The 24,181-nt window shown below is 33.0% G+C and overlaps 1 protein-coding gene across 1 annotated transcript; it reads right to left on the bottom strand.

Moving 5' to 3' along the window:
* Nucleotides 1-1,391: 1,391 nt before the first annotated feature.
* Nucleotides 1,392-15,990, bottom strand: LOC124356792 (60S acidic ribosomal protein P1-like). The gene is made up of 4 exons (XM_046808001.1): nucleotides 15,762-15,990; nucleotides 12,232-12,391; nucleotides 5,555-5,659; nucleotides 1,392-1,490 (listed from the first exon to the last, which is right to left on the bottom strand). The coding sequence occupies exons 1-4, from the start codon at nucleotides 15,831-15,833 to the stop codon at nucleotides 1,477-1,479; spliced, it is 351 nt and encodes a 116-aa protein (XP_046663957.1). The 5' UTR covers nucleotides 15,834-15,990; the 3' UTR covers nucleotides 1,392-1,476.
* Nucleotides 15,991-24,181: the final 8,191 nt, after the last annotated feature.

The following is a 24,181-nucleotide window of genomic DNA, read 5'->3' as shown; positions in this document are numbered from 1 at the left end:
AAAATGTATATTATTATCTTCAATAATGAGTAAGTTATACAACTTTTAAGAAACTATTGTCACATTGTTTTCTGGTAGCTATGGCAACCAAAAATGTTTATATGTGAGTTTCATAATTTAAAGTTTGATCGGAAGTGTACTATAACAATTTATTTTGAAAAGAACGATTCTTCACAAACATTTCAATATGATATTATTTAAAAATATTAAAGGTTACAATTTTTAGTGACATTTTTCCCAAACATCCAGTAAAATCGGACGTCAGCACTTTTTTGGCCAACTTTTGTCGTCCGGTAAAATCAGACGTTGGCACTTTTCGGCCAACTTTTGTCGTCCAGTAAAATTGGACGTTGGCACTCAAAGGGTTAACCAATAAAACGTTTCATAATCGCAGTCATTCGCACTTGGAGAAAATTTTTATCTAGAATATTTCACAAGATAAATAAAAATTGACACTTTTCATAAAATTGTCAAGTAATTCCAAGCAACATTTATGCCTACTCATTTTTCAATAACTTTTCAAGTTTCAAGATGGTGGCTGTTTAAAGTTATGCAAATATATAATTAAAACGTTGAATATGTCTGCAAATATAATCTCGGATTTAGTGTAAATAAATAAAGTCCATGTTAAAGAAATGTATGTGGTTGTAAAGGTTTTAAGATTATGGAGTTTCCAAATGTTTGGCATTATTAGTTTGAAATTTTATGATGACAGCTTCATGTAAAATCTACCTTTCATCCGACTGAGCCAAAAGAAATATTTTTATTATTTAGATGCACTGTTTTTTTTAAATGAATGCTTAAACTGTTTATTGTTGAAGCCAGAAGAGAAAATCATAAATAGAATTTTCTTTACTTATATGGTTGAATTCAGTGTTAAGCACAGCCAACAATAGATAGTTCCAACTTTTCAGCAATCCGAGATGACTCTGTTCCCATAACTATCACATCAGACTATCAAGAGGAAACTGAATTACAGTATTATCAGCTTTACAATGTGTATATTATTTAAATGTTTAACTAAATTTAAAGTTACATTAATGCACAAACATAAAAAAACAATAAAAAGTATGATCTGCTTTGAAAAATATGCCTCCAGTGTCTAAATATTGACCAAGGTACTACTGGAGTGTTTACATCTTTGGCAGTGTTTATTATTAACTAATTAAGAAATGGCCTGATCTACAAGGCCAGAGATGAAGTGTCTATTATATTGCTCTTACTCCAGAAACATCAACTCTAGCTGTCAAGAGTGTTGTGGCAATGATATTTCATAGATGTGCATTTGGATTTAATATACTGTACTCTTCATTAATGTTTTACAGGTACACTTAAACAATAAAACACAAAGGATATGACTGTACTACACTTAAACAATAAAACACAAAGGATGTGACTGTACTAAGTTTTATTTAAATAAAATAAGTTACAAAAGCTTGGTGGAATTGGTAACTCTTGAGTTGAACTGTAGTCTTGTTAGTCAAAGAGTCCTGAAACAGAAATGCAAGAAAGTGAAAAATCTTTTATCCAGGAATGAGTTCTTAACATTAAATTATAAAATTGTAACAAGAAAGGTTTGTGGTTGTGGATGAAGAACTTGTTTGTTCTTCTTACCTTATAAATAGAATAATAACACAATTTACATAAACCATTTTAAACTATATATATATATAAGAATAAACAAATAGTCATTCTAATTATATTTCTAGGAAAAACATTTGTAAAACAATTGTCATACCAATTTAATGAATGGTAACTAAATGTACTCTCAAACGAGCTGTGAGAAATAAAACTCAATCCATTATAACTTCAAAGCACTCAATAAGCAAGGACTGAATAAAATAAGACTCCACTCTCTGATTACACAAATTACCACACTTATTCTGGAAGTGGGTATTTAAACTCGTGTCACGTAAAAAACAAAGCATAAAGGACTGAACAAGAGTTGGGGAGTGGCTATTGTCTCCAGAATTTTTGATAACACTTGCAAAATAGATATAGGCCAGAACTGATGTATACTTGAGGAATTTAGTGACTTCAGTATTGGATGAATGAAACTGGTTTCCCAGGATTGTGGAAATTCACCACTCATAAGAGACTGATTGACAAAATAAGTTATTACGTATGGACTCACAGATTTAACAATGTCAACCAATACGTCATCACTGCCAACTGCTATTGAAATTATTTCATTAATTGCGGATTTTACTTTACTTTCTGAAACCAATTTGAATTAAAAACTTTTTTCCAAGCCGTCATACTTTTTACCTTTGTAAAATTTCCCTGTTTCACTTTTGTCGTCACAAAACAATTAGATCCCATGCTAGCAAAATATCTATTTATATCTGTGATTTCAAATTTGTTTATTCGTTATTTCTGTCTCTTCCATCCACTACATCACTCTGTCGTAAGCATTTCAAAACTCCTTTGAATTCTTACATCCAGCCAATTTATTGGAGAAGAACGCTTTCTTAGCTTTACATATCAAACTTTTCAAACTGTTCCTGCAATTCTTATTAAACTGCCCAGAGAACACTGGATCTAGTTTCCAATACTTTTTTTAAGCTGATTGTTTCTCTTGGTAAGTCTGACAATTCTTTGTTTCTCTAGGGAGTTTACTCTCTTTTATAAGATTGGTGCATGATCATCATAAATCTTCCTTGATATTTGAAGTAATAAAGCTTGCTATTCCCTGCAGGCCATAGAGCTGAAGCTCCTTTGTTTTACTCCAGTCTATATTTACTACTTCTGATACTACTTTCCTGATGTCAAATTTACTATAATCTCTATATCACAGTTCGAGAACTTAGCTGCATGCATGACCTTGAGTGTGCAGAAGGGGTGGTGAGGTAGCATTATGCGCTGCGTCCCGAAAACATTTCCTGTGACTCATGGGTAAAACCCTCCTTTCAAGAATCGTATTGGCCCAAGTAACTCATCACACTCGCTAAAGTCAGTCTGTTTTATGACAGTGCTGATTGTGGTGGAATTAAATGATAAGAGAATACCAAATAATAGCAATAATAGGACTTATCATTGTTTTTCAGTTGTTAGTGTTATTTAATGTGTTTTTGAAAAAACGTATTTGTCAATACTAATCTGGAAATCTAAATCGTGAGTTTAAAGTCGTTAAAGAGATTATTGCACTTTCATCTCAGCGGCTAGCACGTAAACGCAACCCGCCACACAGATAGCGTTTATTTGTTGAAAGAGTAGTATTTGGGCCCTACGAGCACAGCTAAATTCCTCCAACTGTAAATACATCTTGCTTCTTTCTTTTCTTTAAGACATTTAATCATGTAATATATATAAATTTATAGTAAGTTATCTTAACTCCTGTGTTATCTATAATACTAGACACATCTATTATGCCACATTTCTCTATTTCTGTCAATTTGTCTGTAATAATATGATCTATTAATGTGGCTGATCAGTTCACTTATAAGTTAAACGGTATTCAACTCCTCTTGCAGTAACACATTTTCTGTAAAGATGAAATGCACAATATCACGTCTTATTTTGCCTTCATTTGTTTAATCAGTCTTCACCAATGTTATTCAATCACATCAAGCCAATCAATCATCTTTATTTATGTAAAGTTTGAAGTAGAGTTGGGACAAACAATATTGTAACTTACTTTAAGGGACTAGAACGTCAGGATCACACATTAAGTGTGTTCCTTGACCTGTCTAAAGCATTCGACTGCGTTGACCATGAAATACTGCTTGACACACTACATTCTCATGACATCTGAGGTGTGCTGCTCTTATGGCTTAAATCATTTTTAAGTCAGAGAACTCAAGTGGTCCAGATATCAAACCAACTTTCTAAACCAATTCAACTGAGTTATGGAGTCCCTCAGCCCAATCCTTTTCCTGTTGTACGTCAATGACGTACATTCATCGCTGCTGCATGGTAAAATTATGCAGTATGCTGATGACACGACTCTCTGTTTCAGAGATAACACACAAGAAGGTTTGGAGCTACAATTCTTTGTCGATATCAACAATTGTGTGCAATATTTTAATAGCCTCAACCTTTGTTCTGTTTGTCTAAATGTGCCCTAACCAGGGGACGTGACATACACGGGTATGAGACTAGAGGCAGAGATAACTACCGTACTGGAAGACACAGAACGGTGGTTTATCAGCACTTGCCTTCGCAGGCAGGTGTTCATTTTATCAACAGTTTGCCAAATTCTATTACAAACGCCCAAGGCGTCAAAAGCTCGTCTTAAGCGCTTCCTCGTTGTCAAATGCATTTTACAGCGTTGACGAGTTTCTGGCGTTTAACTGGGACACCGCCCAATTCGATGACTGACTCCAGCGCTGGAAGTGGGTTGAGATTGGCGATGGATGAATAAGACTGGAATGCATGAACATTATGTAAGTTTGGACATGGTGGTAATGTGGAATGCGAGTCTTAAATTTATAATTAATTCTGACGTTTGCCATACAATGTGTAATTGTGACGAGCAATTAAAGATTTGATTTGATTTGACTTTTATTACAGTTTTACTTCTAACTTTTTAACTGAAAATTTGTTAAAACGATTTCTTAAAAACTAATTTTTAAGGACTTTGTTATGTAAAAATGTTTTATGCATATACTGTGTGATCAATTTACAAAGAATTTAATTGGTGTTGACTCAATTTGATACAAACTTAACAATAACATGATAATAGTTGGCAATCACCAAAATGTAATAAATATTTCAACACATAACCACTTAACTCCCCATTCAATACTTCCCTTGCAAAAACTTTAGTTGAATTACATTTTTCTCACTCTCATAACAACAAAAAGTACTGGATTTTTACTAACAGAATACTTACACAAGTTGGAAATACTACATAATAATTATTATTGTATATAAGCTCTGCATACAGCAGGCAATAAACTAGTTGAATAGACATTTCATTCTTATTTTCCCTTAGTAGTGCAGGTTGCTAGTACTCCCTGAGGCCGTTCAATGTTTGGATAAAAATGCATTAGAAGTTCAAATAAAATTATGGTTACTCTCCAAATCATTTTACTCTCTTGATGGGTTATTTTGCTGTTTAGGTGGAGGAATGGACTCAAATCTCGTGTAGTACCGCCTAGAGTTTTATTTTAAATAGTATTTATTAGTTTTAGGTCCAATGACGCAATCTATCCAGCTAGTCTGGTCAAAGATGCAGTATTCAAGTATAAGTAAGTAAGTATTGCACTATCTAAGTGGATTACTGACTGATTGAATATAAATAAAATGTACTCAGATGACGATTTGTTAAAATTTTTGTTGTGCAGGTAAAAACCTGACTCTAGTCCTAAAAGACAAAATTCATAAATACAATTTTAATTTATACAGTATAGGCAAATCTGAGTTTGCTCCATTAACTTCCTGTACATTGTCCTAAAAATAATCCAGTACATTTTATTAAAATATATCCTTGGTTTATCTGAATCCAAGTGAAGCGTCATTTTAAAACTGCCAGTTAGAAGCAATAATACACACACAACTAAGATTTATTGGATTATTAATAATTAAAAAATATATCAGATATTTTTCTTACCAAAGCCCATGTCATCATCGGATTCATTTTCACTCTCCTCTTTCTTTTTCTCCTCTTTCTTCTCAGCAGCAGGAGCAGCAGCAGTGTCAGTTGGAGCTGGTGCAGCTGCATTTAAAAGGACAGAATTTAAATATGTTACCAGCTTTACATGAAAGAATAGTACATTTTTTGCCTATAATAATGATTTTTCAGAAAACATATTATTGAATGTAATTACAATAGGCTATACATCAACAAATCCATCTCAAGAAAAATTGGAACAGCTTTAATGCTCTCTCATTCATCATGTAATATTGTAAAACCTAAGTGTTAAATATCTACTACAATATTGCAGAAATAATTAAGGCATTAGTTAAAACAGCCTGACATTATAACAATATGTTCTAACTATATTCAAGCACAGGTTAATTGAAGAGAAAATGTATCATCCAGCTGTTGGAAATACTACTAATTGAAGGTATGAGCCGTTTAGATTTTCTAGCGGTTACTGCTGTGAAAGCTAGAGTAGTGTTTATTTGTATTGATTTTATATAAAAGCATAATAAGCTTTGACATTATATATTGTATTTTTGATTCTTCAATTAATTAACTTTAAAAGGACAGACTGGAGTCCACAGGACCCCACATAAAATTCATTTTCATATTTCTCAGTTTAAGTTTGTCATGGAAAATATTTTTACCCATGTAATTTTATTCGGCATCACTTGGCTTCAAGTTCCACCACTGGTTTCCTTACTTGCCAGCTGTCAGTTGAGTAATAAACAATTTTATTTGTCTGGGGGTCCAGTGTGCCAATTAATTAAGGTTGTGGTTTTCTTCATTGTCTAAATTCGATTATATTGGTTGTAATGTAATTTTTGTGGTTAAATTTTGAATAATTCACATAATTCTCTTTATTAACCAAAGACAATTTTTTATCAACAGCCAATAAAAAACACAATTTTATAAAACCAGTGTTTTGCATTATATAACCCATATTTTGATGGTCGAATTTTGCAATAATTTGCAATTTTATTTAAGATAGGTCATAATTTAAATGGAATAAACACATTTATGCATTGTATGTGTAAGCAACTACATAGTTTTGCACCTAAAACTTTAAAAAAAAACTCATACACATGGCTATATTCAAAGAATTTACATTTTCCCCTCAAAATTACAGCATTTTGTGAGAAAAAAACTTATAATTGTTTATTATTTTTAACCAAAATATTACATGTCATCTCACACACACTAATAGCCTCAGGAAACAAACCTAACTTATATAAATGGAATTTACTTATATTCCGATTACGGCAGGCCGCGCGGCATCACATGATTATTTAAGTTTTTTGCACGCTACATAAAAACAAGTTGTGTGTGTTTTTTTTTCAATAAAGAGTTTAGTTTTTGTGTTTGTAGAAATGTAGGGGTAAAACACGGAAGTACAACAAAGCGACGCACCAGCTGAACGGGCGGCGAGACTCTGCAATCACGTTATCTACTAGACCGTTCGACTTTGACCTCTGTCTGAGGATGGGGAGGGGTTTGCGATAAGACAATTCCTGTTTTATATTGACGAAATTTGTTCTACGCTAATCTAGTATCAGTAGAAGCAAAATGTCAAATAACGATTCATGTCTGGGTGTGGTCGGTATAATCCCAAAGTACCCTGACAACATTACGATGCAACATGGCCGTAAAATATTTTATTTCACCAAGCCGATGATTCCAAAGACGTTTAAAATTTGATATCATAGTAGGAAACATACAGGGATAGAAAAATAGTATATTTATTCCATATAGAAGATTAAAATATCTCTTAAAAAATATGAAAAGTCCACCGGCGATAAATCAGACGGCTGGTCCTTTTCGCATAGTACGCCGCCGGCGATAAATCAGACGGTTGGTCCTTAACCCTTTTAACCCCAGCCATTTTTCCATGGACTTGCCAGAAAGCCCATGGTGATAATGGACCGTAGTGCACAATTGAGGAAAAATACATCTAGTTTTCTTATTTTTTAAGATAATTTTTAGGTTTTTGTCTTAAATTATTCACAAATAACTGTACTCTTAGATGTAATAGTTAAAAAGTACTTTTACAGAATGATTTGTTTTTTTAGCGTATTTATACATAAAAATTTTTTTATTTTTTATAGTTTGGACATACATAAAGGGTAGAAAAAAATATTGTAGCCCCTGAAAAATGAAGCAATTTTGTTGTACACATATTCCTTACTACACACACAAAATTTGAAGAACTTTCCTTGATAAATGCAGGAAATATATCCAATTAATTGTATTGCTGCATAAGCACTTCTTCATATATTTCCACATACACGTCAGTAGAAGTATACAGATATGTATACTTGTTTTTGCACTTTTGAAATAATAACAATTGTAAAATAACACAAACTAATTGTAATGGTTTGTAAGACTAAAACTTGTTTAATTTTTCAAAAAAGTAAAAGAAATAATATTTACAATATATACATTTTATATAAACAACTCAATTCATTGTCTTCAAAAATAGCACATTCACCACTAAATAATAGGGTACTTTGGGATTATACCGACCACACCAGTATGAAGAACACAAAAATATAAATTTATAGAAACAAACATGATAGAACGAAAAAACAACTCTTTAATTACAAAATTACAAACTTACAAGCATTTCCAGGCATTGTGATCGGTATTGTTGTCGCTGTTATCTTATCTTTCTCGAGAATCCCGATTACGACAGGCCACGCGGCATCACATGATTTGCAAGGTACATAATTGCCTTTCCATTACAATTCAATTTATATTTCTGATCAGATCCTCTAGAATTTGATATTTTACTGATAGGTACTATCTCGAGGGATGTTTTCTTTCGTTGACATCAGCGTGAAGGCATGGCACTCGCATTTTGGGTGGCGGAGTGTGATCAAGAATAAAAACAAGTTTTGAGTGTTTTTTTCAATAAAGAGTTTAGTTTTAGTTTGATCATGTTTGTTTTTATTATTGAATTTTTGTGTTTGGAGAAATGTAGAGGTAAAACACGGAAGTACAACAAAGCGACGCACCAGCTGAACGAGCGGCGAGACTCTGCAATCACGTTATCTACTAGACCGCTCGACTTTGACCTCTGTCTGAGGATGGGGAGGGGTTTGCGATAAGACAATTCCTGTTTTATATTGACGAAATATTGTTCTACGCTAATCTAGTAATCAGTAGAAGCAAAATGTCAAATAACGATTCATGTCTGGGTATGGTCGGTATAATCCCAAAGTACCAAGTGGTTTATCAAAGTGTTTTCACTCACTGGTAACTTTTCTCTACGACGTTTACTCATGTTTTTTTACTAATAATACAATAAATCACACGAAAAACAACCGCTTTCAATCACGCAAACTAATTGAGGTTATAAGTCAGTATACAACAACAATGCAACTGAAGTCGTCTGACAGCTGACTTCGACAAATAAACTACGCTCAACGACGACGAAATACGATGCCAATTGGAAGGTTTATTGTTTTTGCATGTAGCCCGTTTCTTCACCGACTACTATACCGAAACTGATGGCATTTGGACATATTATTAGCCAGCTACATTAAATTCTCGAGACGTCCGGTATATCGGACGTTGGGCATTTTAGCTAGACCACCTCTGTCCGATATATCGAACGCCGGGGCTAAAAGGGTTAAAGGGTTAAAATAGACATGAATTTTAAGGATTACATATGTATTCAAACAACATCCCCTTCCTTTGTAGATGTATGAAAAATGAATCTTTTTACTGCGAAGCATATTTTAGTAGAATATGTGTAACACACTAGGGTGTCGTTTTTTTAAACTAAATACAAATTTAAACTTATGGTTATTTTTTTTCTCAAGCCTTAAAGTTAATTTTTTTGTTTCAAAATAACTGTTTCGTTACAACAAAATTAAATGTAGGTTCTTCAAGAAAGCTTCATATTGCATATATAATTTTTATTACGCATAAAGCAATTAACGTCGACTTTATACATATAGCTTTAATCACTATTATATTACTAGCTTCAGTATTGAGTCACTATTACACTTGCCAGAAATACTACATTTTGTATCTAGGTAATCGTAGTGAACGCACTTTCATATACATTACAGCCTCTAATTAGTTGAAATAGTAAATTTAATATTTGGTTTAATTTTAATGTTTGATGGTCTTTGATTTTCTTTTATCCTGTTTTAGATATAAGTCCTAAGTTGTAAGTTGGTTTTTCAAGATGTGATTTTGTTGTTAACCTCTGTGCAGCGGAGATTGTTGTTTGTAAACAAATTATTTTGTTCTTTGTTTAGAAGTTATTTTTTTATTAGAATTTAGCAAAGTTTTATCACACATTGTTGATTATATTTTATTTCAGAATGGGTGATCTTTGTAGATTGTGATATTCAATAAATAAAATATATCACCATTTTTTTACTTAAAAACTGAAAACAGGTTAAAATTTGCTACATTGCTCTTTTCTCTGTAAACGTAAAAAATATTTCTATTTTTTAATCGTATAACACTATATATTTTTGTGTTCACAACTAAAATTTCCTACAATTTGGCTATTTCAGATTTTACAAAACATATCAAATGCTAAATACATTACATACTATAAAACTAAATATTTTTTTCTTTTTACTTCAAAACTATGTTGCTTTATTCTCTCAACATGATTCTTAACAAGAAAAATTAAATATAGCACTTTATACATATACTGCATATGAAATTTACAAAGAAACCCGGTAAAACCCACAAAAATCAGTGCTCACTTTAGAATCCCTGATAGACACTTCCAGGGTTAACCCTGGAACTGGCCATCATTTTTCCCAAAATGGCAGGCACTTTTTAGTGATTTTGTAAGGGTTTTGTATTTTAATCACTGCTCATCTATTTTTTAAGATAAAAACATTTTAAAAACATCAATGTCTTTAGAAATAAATGCAGTTTCCCAAAAAAATATTAAAGGTTGAATCATTTAATGTATTTTTATTTTTTTACAGATTAACGTAAAAATATTAGTAAAGAATAAATTTTTCTCAAAATGTATAGCACCCTCTCAGGTAATATGAAAGTTTTTAGAATAATTCTAAAATATACAAAAGTTTGCTTATATACCTCAATTACAAATTTCAAAAAAAATATTTAGGTAAAAGAAGTTTATTGGTAATTTTGAACAATATATCTATAAAAACTACAGAATCTGAAAAAAGTTTGTATAGCACTATTATGTATACCATTTTGACATTTTTAAATCTATTGGATGAACAAATATTTTTTCCTAAGAGATAAATATATTTAGAAGAGAAAAATATGACATTTATAGAAGTTTACATTGTATAAGATATTTTTATATGGCAACAAACTTTTTTTTTAATTTTTACAAAAGTCAAAATTGTGAAATAAATGCCTAACTTTTTTAGCTAACAATTTTCTTTTCATCCAAATATTATTTATAAAGATAGTACGTTTATTGAAGTTTACAAAAATGTACAACAATGTGTTTTTATTTTTATTATTTTTTTGTTAAAAAAAATAAAACAAGCGATGGTCATAGAAATAAAACTCTAATACCTTCAGAAAAAGTAAAAAAAACTTTTTTCACTTTTATAATAAATACCTTTGCATAAATTTAAATCAAAATTTAATTTTAATTAAAATTAAATTGTCTACAAAATTATAAAACACTGAACCTACGTGAACATAGGCTTATTTTCAGTTTCACAAAAATCCAACCTATTCCCTAAAACTTAACCTAACCTCTACATTTTTCACTTCACTAATTAAAAAAAAAAAAACAATAAACAAACTTTTATTTATACACACTAAATAACGAAATGTCTAAAATATCCTAATAAATAGCAAGCAATACACTAATACCGGCAATGGCGTAATAACAACAAAGAAATCAACATGGCAACCATGCGATGCGTTGTTCTTCTCTACTGGCTGAGTCGGTGATTGCGCAACAGAACAAAAATAAAATACTAGTTCATAGTCTTCGTTGTCTATTATACTGTTGCTTAGAGCAATTCTTCTTCTTTGTTTTGATATGATTTTCACTATTTCCAGACAACGATAAAGTAACAAAAATAACAAAATTTAATGAAGCTATTTTCGACGCATTAGGCATTTTGGGATTTTACAAAACACGAGCTTTTCAAACGCTTATTTTATAAACGTTAATTTTCCTACTGGCTATTGAAAAGATGTTTCTGAAAGCCAAGAATACACTGTTTTCAATGACGACACTTACGATCGTGTAGAACGTAAACTCACGATAGGGAATTTTTACAAACATACGGTAATTTTAGCGTGTTCGGAAATTACGCAAGCAAATGGCAATCGGAAATGTGAACATCCAAGTTTAGAATTTTATAATGAAAGATTTAACCTAACTATAGAGCGTTGTATGGTATAATATGAAACCTTGAATCTTTATATTTAGATTTACGTATGTTTTACTTGCTGTGAGAGATCATATTACGACATAGTTAATGCGTCGAAAATAGCTTAGTGCCATTTTGAAAATGTAGTTAATGCGTCGATAATCGCTTAAAGCCAGTTGCAGGGTTAAAGTAATAAATAATAATAGTAATAATAGGGAGGGCTGGTGACAAATGTAACGCATCCTTGTGAAATACATTCCTCTAGTTTAAGCCCAACATAACATGTAGTATTCTCACCTCCTCCAGCACTTGCTGGTACTCCTGCTCCTACTCCTGCACCCACATTGGTTATCAGCTCTTTGGGATTGATTCCTTCCAGTGCTTTGGCAAACAGACCCGGCCAGTAAGGCTCAACCTCAACCCCAGCTGCTTTCAGTATGGTTTGTATCTTCTCTCCCTAAAATATAAATTTACCTTGCACATTAATAAATTACTACAATTTGATTTATTTTAGGCCTATCTTATTTTAAATTTAACAGCCACTGTTTGCAAATGTCACTGGGGACTAATATTTAAAACATGCCTTATCTCTAAATCGAATGTTACATTCTTAAAGAAAAATAACTCATTTCATTAGTTCAGATAGATTTTTAATTTGTGGTGAACACAACCTATCTAAATTGTCTTTTATTTGTACACATATCTTTGACACGCTTGGATTTACAAGGATAAAAGCACGATACTGCTGTGTTCCCTTAATTGTGAACCGCTTGGCTGAAACGGTTATTATTCAGACATTTCTCAGACTCAACATATACATCTTGAGTGGAGAAGGTAAAATCTATTTTGGATACATTTTTGACTGCCTTTTCATGAAGTTGGATAGAAGTTTAAATTTGCTCGTTGTATGGACATTATAGGCTTGATCTCGCAGTCTCTTCACTGAACCACTAAATCCATTGTCCTTTTTCAGAGGCAGTAGTGGAAAAATGCTACTCTGCCTCCACACCAAAATCTTGCTTATGGTAGCATAAGTTAATAAAGTTTTGAGTAATATAAGATTTGTTTAGCACTGATTGAAACTTTGTAGTCATGAGTTTGACAAGTTTTTTTCTGGAATGTGTACACATAAACAGTATTATACTCCAAGCATTGTGTAATTACAACAAAACTTAAATACATTTAAGTTTATTAGTCTCTGTGTAATAAATCACAAATGGGTGTATTGCAACGTGATCACTTGCCCGGTGGAAACTTTTGAGCTTTATCCTAAACGATATTATAGTTTTCAGAGAAATCTAGGTTTACTAGAAATTCAGACTCTTTAATATTTTCTTTTTTAATGGTCATTTTGTCACAGAAAGTATTAAGTATTATTAAATTCTCACTGGATTTCTTTCTTATTGAAGAAATAAGAAATAATCATAATTTCCTGGGTAGGGTACGATAAGCGGACCTGGTTTTTTATATCAAAATTGGCAAACGACATTAGCCTACTTAATCATAACCATGGATATAATCAATCGATAGTGATTAATTATTTTGAACAATTAACTTAAATAATCTACATCAACAGCTGTACTGTAAACACTTTCAAATAATACTTGTAGCCTAATGTAATATTTCAATTATTATATATAAGTAACATTTGATTATTAAAAATAACAGTCAATTTTAGAAAACTAAAACGACATTGCTTAGAAAGATGATAAGACATGTTTTTTGTGACTTCAACATGTTGGACTCGTACCGAAAACCCATTATGTGAAATATGTGGGAAAGAAACTGCAACTGTGAGAGGAGCAAATATCGTCGTCTTCAGTTTTCCTAATTTTGGTTATAATAATTTGTTTGATCACTGTAAATATTAAAGTCGTATTTTAATTCATTGTAAAACATATATGATTGTTATTGAGGAGTATAGAAACTTTTATATCGATTGTATAGTCAAGGATTTGAGATGCGAATATTAAATATCGATGATTACATTCTTCGATATAAAAAAACGGTAATTCTAAGCAATATATGGGTCAACCTCGATTTTTCTCATATTACAATATAATGTTCCAATAGTCAATTAGAAAAGGAAATGACAAGAATTTCTTGCCGGAAAGCAGTTTATAGGGAGCAGGCAACTCATATTACAATATAATGTTCCAATAGTCAATTAGAAAAGGAAATGACTAGAATTTCTTGCTGGAAAGCAGTTATAGGGAGCAGGCAACCGCGAGAATTACCTATTAGTGATCAGGGGCACTGACGTGATCTGGGCTTCAAATTTGGAACTACTCGAGTTAATTTTTTTTTCTAGAAGAGCAAGCAGCGCGAAGCGCTGCGCAGCGGGCAAGCATCATGCGTGATCTTCGTATATACTGAATTGATTCAGGCCAAAGGAATGACACAGATTCCTTTACCAGATTTTTACGGAGATTTTGTATTGGGCGGATTATATTGGTTTACTTTGCTTTCCAGCATGTAATTATGTGTTTAAAATTGTTTTACATACATTACCTGCATTATATTGTAATATGTAATAACAATTTATCAGAAATTTTTAATAAAAAAAAGGATCACGCACGATGCCTGCCCGCTGCGCAGCGCTTCGCGCTGCTTGCTCTTTTAGAAAAAAAAATTAACTCGAGTAGTTCCAAATTTGAAGCCCAGATCACGTCAGTGCCCCTGATCACTAATAGGTAACTCTAAGCAATATATGACCGTCTGGCGGTTGCCTGCTCCCTATAACTGCTTTCCGGCAAGAAATTCTAGTCATTTCCTTTTCTAATTGACTATTGTAACATTATATTGTAATATGAGAAAAATCGAGGTTCACCCATATATTGCTTAGAATTACCAAAAAAACCAGGTCTGCTTATCTTACCCTACCCCCTCCTTCCTCCTAGATTGAACCTATGGACAGTTTCATGTCAGTGGCTAGAAGTAAACCTAGGCCTAAGTTATGTAAATACAATTTTATTCTACTGGATAATATTCTGGTATTTATTTACAATAGCGTGACCATGGAAAATGACTTTTTTTTCATGGGTTTGGGCATTTATAGCCAAGTATTATTATCACAGGTGCATATAAACTGGGGGGAAAGTATATTATTGTATTATATTGATGCCTTTCGGGCATTATTGCGTTAACTTAAGGATGGAAAATAACCGACAAAATTTTGTCGAACAACACTTGGAGGGTTAAGGAGCAGGGGCATTACGTGATCTGGGATTCGACTTTTGCAAGCTCGAGTTAATTTTTTTTTCTAAAAGAGCAAGCAGTGCGCAGCGGGCAGGCATCGTTGACAGGATTAACGTACTAGTCAGCATCATATCAGTAAAACTGCCAGAGGTACTGTCAAAAACAGAGTTTTCAGAGGATTTCAAAAAATTGTAACTCCTTTGATTTTCGTTGCCGACGAATTTTTTCTTCACTATTGTTTTCAGGAAAAATTGTAGTTTTCAGGAAAAAAAAATTAACATACCTTTCCATGGTCACGTTATTGTAAATTGATACCAATATTCTCAGATTAAAATTATGTAGCTTATACCACCAAATATTCTTTGTTCATTATGTAAGCTATTTTGTGTCCATTAACAATAAAAATCAATCGTTATAGGCCATCGGCTGGGAAATTAACATTAGCTTATCAAGTTCTAGGGTTAAGATTGAAACCGGTGAACAAACACTTTGATTGTTACAGCGTATTAAATGTTTATAATCCATATGACCTGCTATTGGCTGTATTCATCATAATGGAGAGAGGCAGTCTAATAGCATATCGGTTTTAAAGCTATCAGCCATCACAGCTAAATATAAATATTACTCACTGTGACTGCTACATCATCATCGATTAAAATCAATGCAGAGTAAACGCATGCTAATTCGGCTTTGGTACTCATATTTTGTATTTACTGTGATAGTGTTCGACAGGAAAATGTGCAAGTCGCCAAAGGCCTTAGCTCGGATGAGAACAAGCACTTATCGAACACTACCTGACTCACTAAACCAAAAGCACACCAACACTCCAACAGTGAAAGTGAGAAGTGAGGCGGGTGAACTAAAATTAGAAACCGGAAAAGGAAGGTTGACTTTGGGGATTACACGAGTAATCGACTCATTTAGTAGCTTAGTATCGATCTTATAGGAATTGTGTACCCTGCATCAGAAAAAGTAATTTCTTATATTGCGCTGGTTTCATACAACAGTATAATAACCAATTTATTATGAGTTTAAATAGAAAAGGTCACAGATCCAAAAATATGAATCTCATATGGTTAGTACGGATGCTCTATATATTGTCACTGGAGCTTACCTCTCAAATAACAAATTCCCAGCATTTTTATTTTGGTTACTTCACTGATATTATTCATTTTACATATTTATTTCATCTCCAATCTTAAAGAATCAGTTGTTTATTATAATAAAGATATAAAAGAAGTTTATAACAATACAGGTTTATTCAAACAATATGTTATAAATACTGTAAAAAATTATTTAACCAATGTAAGGAACGTATTAGGTATCGTCTAGCATTCAACAACAATAACATAATACCATTGATAAACAATTGAATCGGTGATCATGTAAAAGGATAACATTCCATTTAGTCCATTTTCTCGGGTATGTCAATTAAACTGATTATATATAAAATACATTTTTTCTGTTTAAATTAGGAAACATTGTTTAATTAGAAGAAGTAGATATTGAAACTCATATTTAACTTTTCATATACTAATATCTGATTTGAAGATCGTCACTTGTTATTATGTATTTTATGGTTGGAATGTTATCCTTTTAGAAATCAATGAAATAACAAAATCTTTTAATTTAATAAAACATGTGTTTTACTTACATAAAATATTTATGCTGTGTACTAAAATAGCAAGTATATGTACATTTAAATATATTTTCAAAAATACTTTTGTTTGACCTATTTTTTAAATGCTTGAAAAGTTTATTTTTGATTAGAGTCAAGTTTTCCTATTCATCGTAGTCAATTTCACTGTGGTTTTGCTCCACAATTCCCCTACAAAGGGATGGACTGTTCCCAAGCCAAGATCTGCTGATAGAATGTGAGAATGGTTCTTCGGAAATATAGCGAAATATTTTTTGAACACCAATACTTTTTGGCCTTCCCTGGTAACATACCCCTGGTGTGCTTGTGCGGTTGGAAGGTTTATTGATTTGAGTTTTTTTAGCTGGAAGGTGCCTGATTGCTATTGAATCAATGAAAGGGCGATATATAACATATCCAGGTCTTTTCAGAGCTGTACTCAAAGTGCTTGTACTTACTGATGGAGAGTCTCAAGTTTGTCAATACTTTTGTGGTTTTCTTGAAAACTGTTGGGCCACCAGTTTTGAACTCAATAAAGTCATTGTATTGTAAACTCTTCACGACAAACTCTCGGATCTTTCACTTTAGCACTTTCAATGATTTCATGTACTGTTATTGGAGTGGTGTGTGTACACTCTGTCAAAACTTACGGATAGCACGTTTAAACTGTAGCAAAGTCACGGTCGCCAAGGTAGGAAGCTGTGACAAGAACCGGAATAGTGATGAATTGTTGAAAAGCGGCCAGTCATTGTTAGTGTTCATTAACATTCTTACAAGTGTGGGTGGTTTCTGTTCTGCCCACCACAAGCATTACTAAACACAAGTTCTTTACTTCTGGGGGCACTTTAGTGTTTATGTAATCAAGAATCATACTACACACTTCATTTGGACTTTTTTTACCGGAACCCCTCATGGTATGTGTAAAAACAGCTTCATAGGTTGATACGTTGGTGCACAGAAAAATACTTAGAACCATTGTTTTTTCAAGTAAAACATTATTGTACTGGCAAAGAGGTAATGGACATTTTGCTTGAAAATCAAAGAAAAAGCCATTGCATCTTCTTTATTTTCACTTACTGCTGAAATGCTCTGCATTTTTTGTAGGAACTTGTTGGCCCGTCATCTTGTGAACTAGCATTTCTGCTGCCGCTGCCCAAATTAGCGTTATCATTCAAGAAGATCTCATTTTTGTGTTTAAGTCTCACACCACTGTGAAACACAACTTCAATTGAGGTCGTCCAAACCTATAAACCGTTAGTCCTGTTGATATGCTTAGAAGAAAATACTAATACTTTACTTCATTTGTCCAAATTATGATATTTTTCAAGAAACATATCATGGAGTTTTTTTACAGTTAGAGTTGCATCTAGAATAGGAAACCGTCTCTTAGACGAGTTAATGTGAAATTTTCTTGAATACGATTCGATTGATGTTTTTATTTTCATTAGATGTCATTGATTTTCTAGGTTGATTACCATGAAAAATCCTCTTTTGTCGTTGGGAAAATTCACCCTATATTAAGTAGAATTTAGTTAAACGTTGAAGTGCCTTATTACTATGCTGTGGAAAAATCATGTAAGCTTTTCTGCATACTTCAATTTGGTATTTCCTTCATTACAAAAAATAACTAAAGGAAAGACAAAATTTGCTTTGAAGAATTGATTTTTGGTTTATGTCGTTGAACGTCATGTCGGTTTAATTAAACCCATTTAGAAAGTGTCTGTGTCATTTTTTTGTTTCCCTTTATACACCAAACTTTAAGTATGTAGTTGGACTTGTGTTCAACTGTAAAAATCATCAGTACACAGTTTTTGCGGACATTTACACATCAGGTCATGTCTTCTCTTTGTTCTATCAGTTTACCTGTTGAAGTGACACTCTTGTCCTTCCCTTCTGCCTTTTTCTCTGCATTAAGTATATTTCACTCCCCTTCTTGCTTTTCAATGAACTTTCTTCAGTCCCAGAGTCAGCCATATCACCAAGTTCCACTTATCAAACATTTTAAAACAAAATTAAAATGATTAAAAACAACATTAGAAACTAACCAAACGATTAGCACTTAGCATTAACCTTACCTTGGCTGGGTAAAACTCACAAGCTCCATTGAGGCAAATAAAAAACAGGTGATCTTGCAGTCAGCTACTAACAGCTGATTACAATTATTTAAACAAAGACTACAACAAAATTAAATTGCAATGCTAATGAATGAGTTATACGATGCAAAACACACCTACATTGGAATGTTATCCTTTTACATCTCAATAATGAAATGCTTCTCATGTGAGATTTAAAAAGATAAACATTCAGGAATGTTATCCTTTTAAATTCTCAGTTTGAAAAAGATGATTCCATAGCAACGTTTATTGTGGAGGATTTTATTGTTCTCGGTCTCCACTTGATAGACCTTTGTTAGACCAAAAACAATGGCTATCTCAGTTTAATTTCAGCAAAAATGGAATGTTATCCTTTTAATCTCACCGATTCAATTTTAGGTCTAACACACGGTAATATTTTTTGGACGAAACCTATTTAAATGAATTCAACTGTTTAACTTAGAAAAGAATTTAAGTATTCTTTTGATTCAGCAGAATAACAAAACATCACAGATATGATTTCAAACTATAATATAACGTGTATAGTGTGATGTGGGTTCGTCGTATAGAAATACGGTGTACGTAGATTTTACTGATTTTTTGTTTTCACATGAACGTTGGCAAATGTCCGAAAATCCTGTTTCCTTCACGTATAGATAGTGAGTATAACGCGTAGGAATCATCACTATTATTAAAATGAAAGTTAATTACAATTCTGGGAGCAAGGTCAATCTGTTATTTAGAAATTGTATAGAGAAACAAAAGTTAAAGTAGCATTCTTCAGGAAATTTTTGGAGAATATGCTCTACTTCCAAGACACTTCGCGTTATATACCGCTTCTGATAGCAACATAATAAAATTATGGCTTAATAAAATTGCCCCCTGTCTTTTTTTGAAGGATAAACGTTAAAGAACTTACCTGGGGAAACAGAGGTTGTGATTTCAAATATCACAATTTTTATTTCAAGCCCAGTTGTGGTAAACTAATTTGCCAACTGTGTTAATGAATAGAGGACTTATTATATATTATATTTATATATAGTATATAATATAATTATATATATATTTATTACATATAATGTATATTATATATATTTTATATATTTTATATATTAGAATTATAAGTTTTTCATATTTAGAATGTAATAGAGTATCGGTTAAGAAGCAAACAATTGAATGAAAGTGATGTTAATGGTTACTGCACATAACGTACTGATGGTGTGTGAAGGGCTGTTCATTGCGAATGTTGTGCTTTAGCTCGGTTCACTGCCTCTTAGTGACAGCATCTGAAATATGATGTGGTTGCAGATTTAACTCCTGAAATTCTGAAAGTGATGTTCGTCTGGAAGTAATCAAGTAGTCGGCAACAAGAAAAAACAAAAAGCTCCAAAACGTAAACACCGCATCGTTTCGACCATCAGAAACACCCAGGTTAACATAATTGTTCATATAAGGTGAATGTTGTTGTACGGGTTACGGGGAATTCGGAAATAAAAGACTGAATTAGTATACATCTCGACTGTGCTCGGTTAAGGTTGGAGGGTAACTGAGGAGAGAAGGACAAGGGCAGGACAATGGAAGTGGTTAGTGGTGTAAGATCTGGTTGGCGTGATGAGAACAGCCAATGGCATTTATTCAAACTGATCACCCATATGACGACACAGCATCATACGATCATACAGTTGGTCTTTGGCTGTGGCTTTTAAAACTTGCCAGTAACAATTTATAATATGTATAATAATTATTTATTATATTTTTTTGTAATTCAATACATTTACGATTTCCTCACTTCCAAATTCCAAAATAAATTGAATTCACACCAAGTCATAGATAAATTAAAACAATACAAGTGTAATAATAAATATATAATAAAACACATTTAAATATAAATAACACATATCATTAGAAAATGTCATCCTTAAGTAGGCTACTGTATGTTATTTACATAGTTTAATTTCTCTAAGGTTTCCTAATACGAGTTGGGTATCTGTTTGTATGTATCAGCTGTTCTAGAGACAGGAGAAGGGAACAGCTGAGGGTAGAGATAAGACGTGGCGGTCTAGAAAGAGGGGTTAGTGATGTGACATGGAGAGGTATGATGCGGTGAGGAGGGGGATGAGACCAGCTGGATCTAGTGAGGTTCAGTGTTACTATTTCTGATGGACTTGGAGTTGGCGGACACTGAGCGCCTGTTCACGCTCCGCAACTTGTTACGTCCTGAGATGGTGGAATTGTCTGTCACTTGTCAACAATATACTGTGTAGTCCTATCAGCTGATCCAATATGTCTACTCCTAATTAAACCAGTTTTTGTTCATAACAGAATACATTCACATTATTTAAACGTTTTATTACAATGCGCCTCTATCCTTTGGGGGGTCTTTTTAAAAGCGGGAGATTTCTCTCACTAATACAGTTTTGATTAGCGAAATAGAATTCTTCCGTTTTTCTACCGCCAAAATAATTCTTTTTTGTTTGTCCGTTTTAATTGCACAGTTCTGGCTACAATTAGGTTGAGTAAATCTAGCCTGCATCTTAGTGGTCTAGTTTGAACATTAATTTGGCAGGTGTCTCGTTAGTAGGACTATGAACGGAGTTTATGTAATCAAATTACATCCTATTCAAGGCTACTTTAGTAATCAATATTTCTTGAAAAGCCAATTCTTATTTTACGTTTAGCATACTTACTGTGTTCTCAGCTGACCAATTAGACTGAGGATGATAAGGCTGCGTGGAAAATGTATGTTCTTCATACCATTAGTTGCCATGAAATTTTTAAATTCAATTGAGGTAAATGGTGGTCTGGCATTATCATATGGATAGTGACAGGTAATCCCAAATACTAGAAAAATAGTTCTCTTAAACTTTTCTATTGCTAGCTTAGCTAAAGTAGAGCCTATTCAAATACTTCCAACCACTTAGTAGTAAGCATCAATTACTACCAAGTAGTCTTTATCTTTGAAGGACCCACGTAATCAATATGCAATTTTCCCCTTGGCATAGATGGATAGTGCCAAACATGTAGATTACTCTTACTTGGACTAGAACGTTCCATAAGACAGGAATGAGCAAATTGTTCGCTAGGGACTTTCAATGTTTTCATCTATATTTGGCCACCAAAATTAGGATCTTGCTATGACTTCATTTTTAACAATTCCCAAGTGACTCGGTTGTAACTCATTTAATACGTAGCTACGAACTTGTTCAGGGAACAACAATTTTATTTCCCCACATAACAATGCCATGCCAATTTTATATCCCCACCTAACTATGCCATGCTCAACTGTTAGCTTCGTCTTCCTTTGGAAATAAGGTACAATTCCCTATTCTCTCCTGACAAAAAAATTGGCCATCCGTACATCACCCTAGTTATGGTATTTGTTTTATACTAGGATCATTTTGGGATTTCAGCTTTTACATCTTCAAAAGTTAAAGGGTACTGACTTTCAGCGATACAGGTATAATAGGTACCTTGCCACCTTGGTCATGTTATTATTTAAAACGTGTTTATGTGCTTAGGTAAGCGTGATAATGCGTCTGCGTTACCATGCTTTTCTGAACTTACTTACTGTACATCAAAATTGTATCCCACTTAAAAATAATGCGTATCTTTGTAATCGGCTTGCTTGCGAAACAGGTAAACCTTTTTCGGTCCAATATGCTCAATAAAGGTTTAGTGATCAGTACACCAAAGTGAATTTTCGTCCATACAAATATTGATGAAAATTTCCATTACTCCATATTTACTAATGCTAAAGCTTCCTTATATATTTGTGGAATATTGACAATTCTGCTGCCCGGTGATAAGTACGAGGAGTGAGTATGCAATAGGTTTCTTCAACGCATTCAGGGGTTATCGATACTAAGTACGCAGCCCAGCCTGTCGCGCTTGCGTCTACTGTTAGTTTTACAGGCAATTTGAATCATAATGCGCCAAAACTGGTGCTTTAGTCAAAACATCCGTTGTCATGCTAAATGATTTGAGACATTTTTTCAATCAAAATCAAAATGGCACGTCCTTTTTAAACAGTTGTACACGGACTCAAGATTGTTGACAAATTATAGAAAAACTTTCACATAATAATTTACTCAAGCCATTGAAAGCTTTGACTTGAGGTGGACAGATTTAATGTACAGTGTGCTTGATTTATAGCTTTAATTTTGATTCAGAGGTATGCGTCCATCTTTATCGATACTAAAAACCAAGATACTCGATTTTGTTAACAAAGAACACGTACATTTATCCTTTCTTACGGTAAATCCTTTTTCACTCAGGCGTTTACAAACTCTTGCAAACTACTTACACTGAGTTTCGTTATTAGGTGCCGGTGATAAGAATATCATCCATGAACCACTGATATGCCTTCTCAAATTATGCAAGATTGTCAATAACTCTTTGAAATATGCCTGGGGGCTGATGAGATTCCATAAGGCATTTCTATAATATGAGAAAAGACCCCTTTGCGTGTGCTAATTGTACATATTTTTGTGTGCTCACTGTCTAACTATAATTGCATATAGGCTTGACTAAGAATCTATTTTAGAGAACGTTCTCCATGCTGTAAATTTGCCAAATAAATCTTCTTTATATCATAGGGTACTTGTTCTACTTCTCGGATTATGATTTAGAGTACTTTTAAGTATCCACATCATAGCTAATTTCCCGTTCTTTTTTAATTACTGGTACAATAGGCGTTTCCCCATTCCGAGCTGTGCTTACTGGAATTAACACTTGTTCCGGACAACTAGCGTTGTAGTTATTTTTCTACCCGTACCTTTTCAATGAGATGGTTCGGTATTGGCTTAAAATACCTAGGTGTTCTACATTTTCTTTTAGATTTATTTTTTACTGGTTCGCCTGTATACTGAACTAGTTTCTTAGGTGAACACTTCTTGGAAATTGAATTAGTTAGCTCGAGACGTCATTGGTCTCGAAAATTAGCCTTGTTATCTATAGGTCTGTTTATACACACAAGTTATATTTTTAAAACGAATGTCAACTCCCAGTACTTTAAGCCAATCACGACCCATTAAAGGATGTGAACCTCCTCTAATCACATACAAATTAAGCATTTATGTATTTTCTCATAGCGAACATCAACATTAACTTCTTGCCCACAGGCTATAATATGTGTTCTTTAGTGATACGAACTCATCGTTAGGTCGTTTATAACAATTTACAAGATAACTAAAATTATTTCATAACAAATCCTCACTACACACTTGTGACCCACTAGATCCAGTATTCAAACTTCAAATATGGTTTCTCGACCTTCACTAGGACTTTAATCTTTATTGGGTCAACTCAGAATTTTTCACGT

Source organism: Homalodisca vitripennis, chromosome 3, assembly GCF_021130785.1.
Source record: "Homalodisca vitripennis isolate AUS2020 chromosome 3, UT_GWSS_2.1, whole genome shotgun sequence".
NCBI classification, from domain to species: Eukaryota; Metazoa; Arthropoda; class Insecta; order Hemiptera; family Cicadellidae; genus Homalodisca; species Homalodisca vitripennis.
This window is presented reverse-complemented; position numbering and strand designations above follow the sequence as displayed.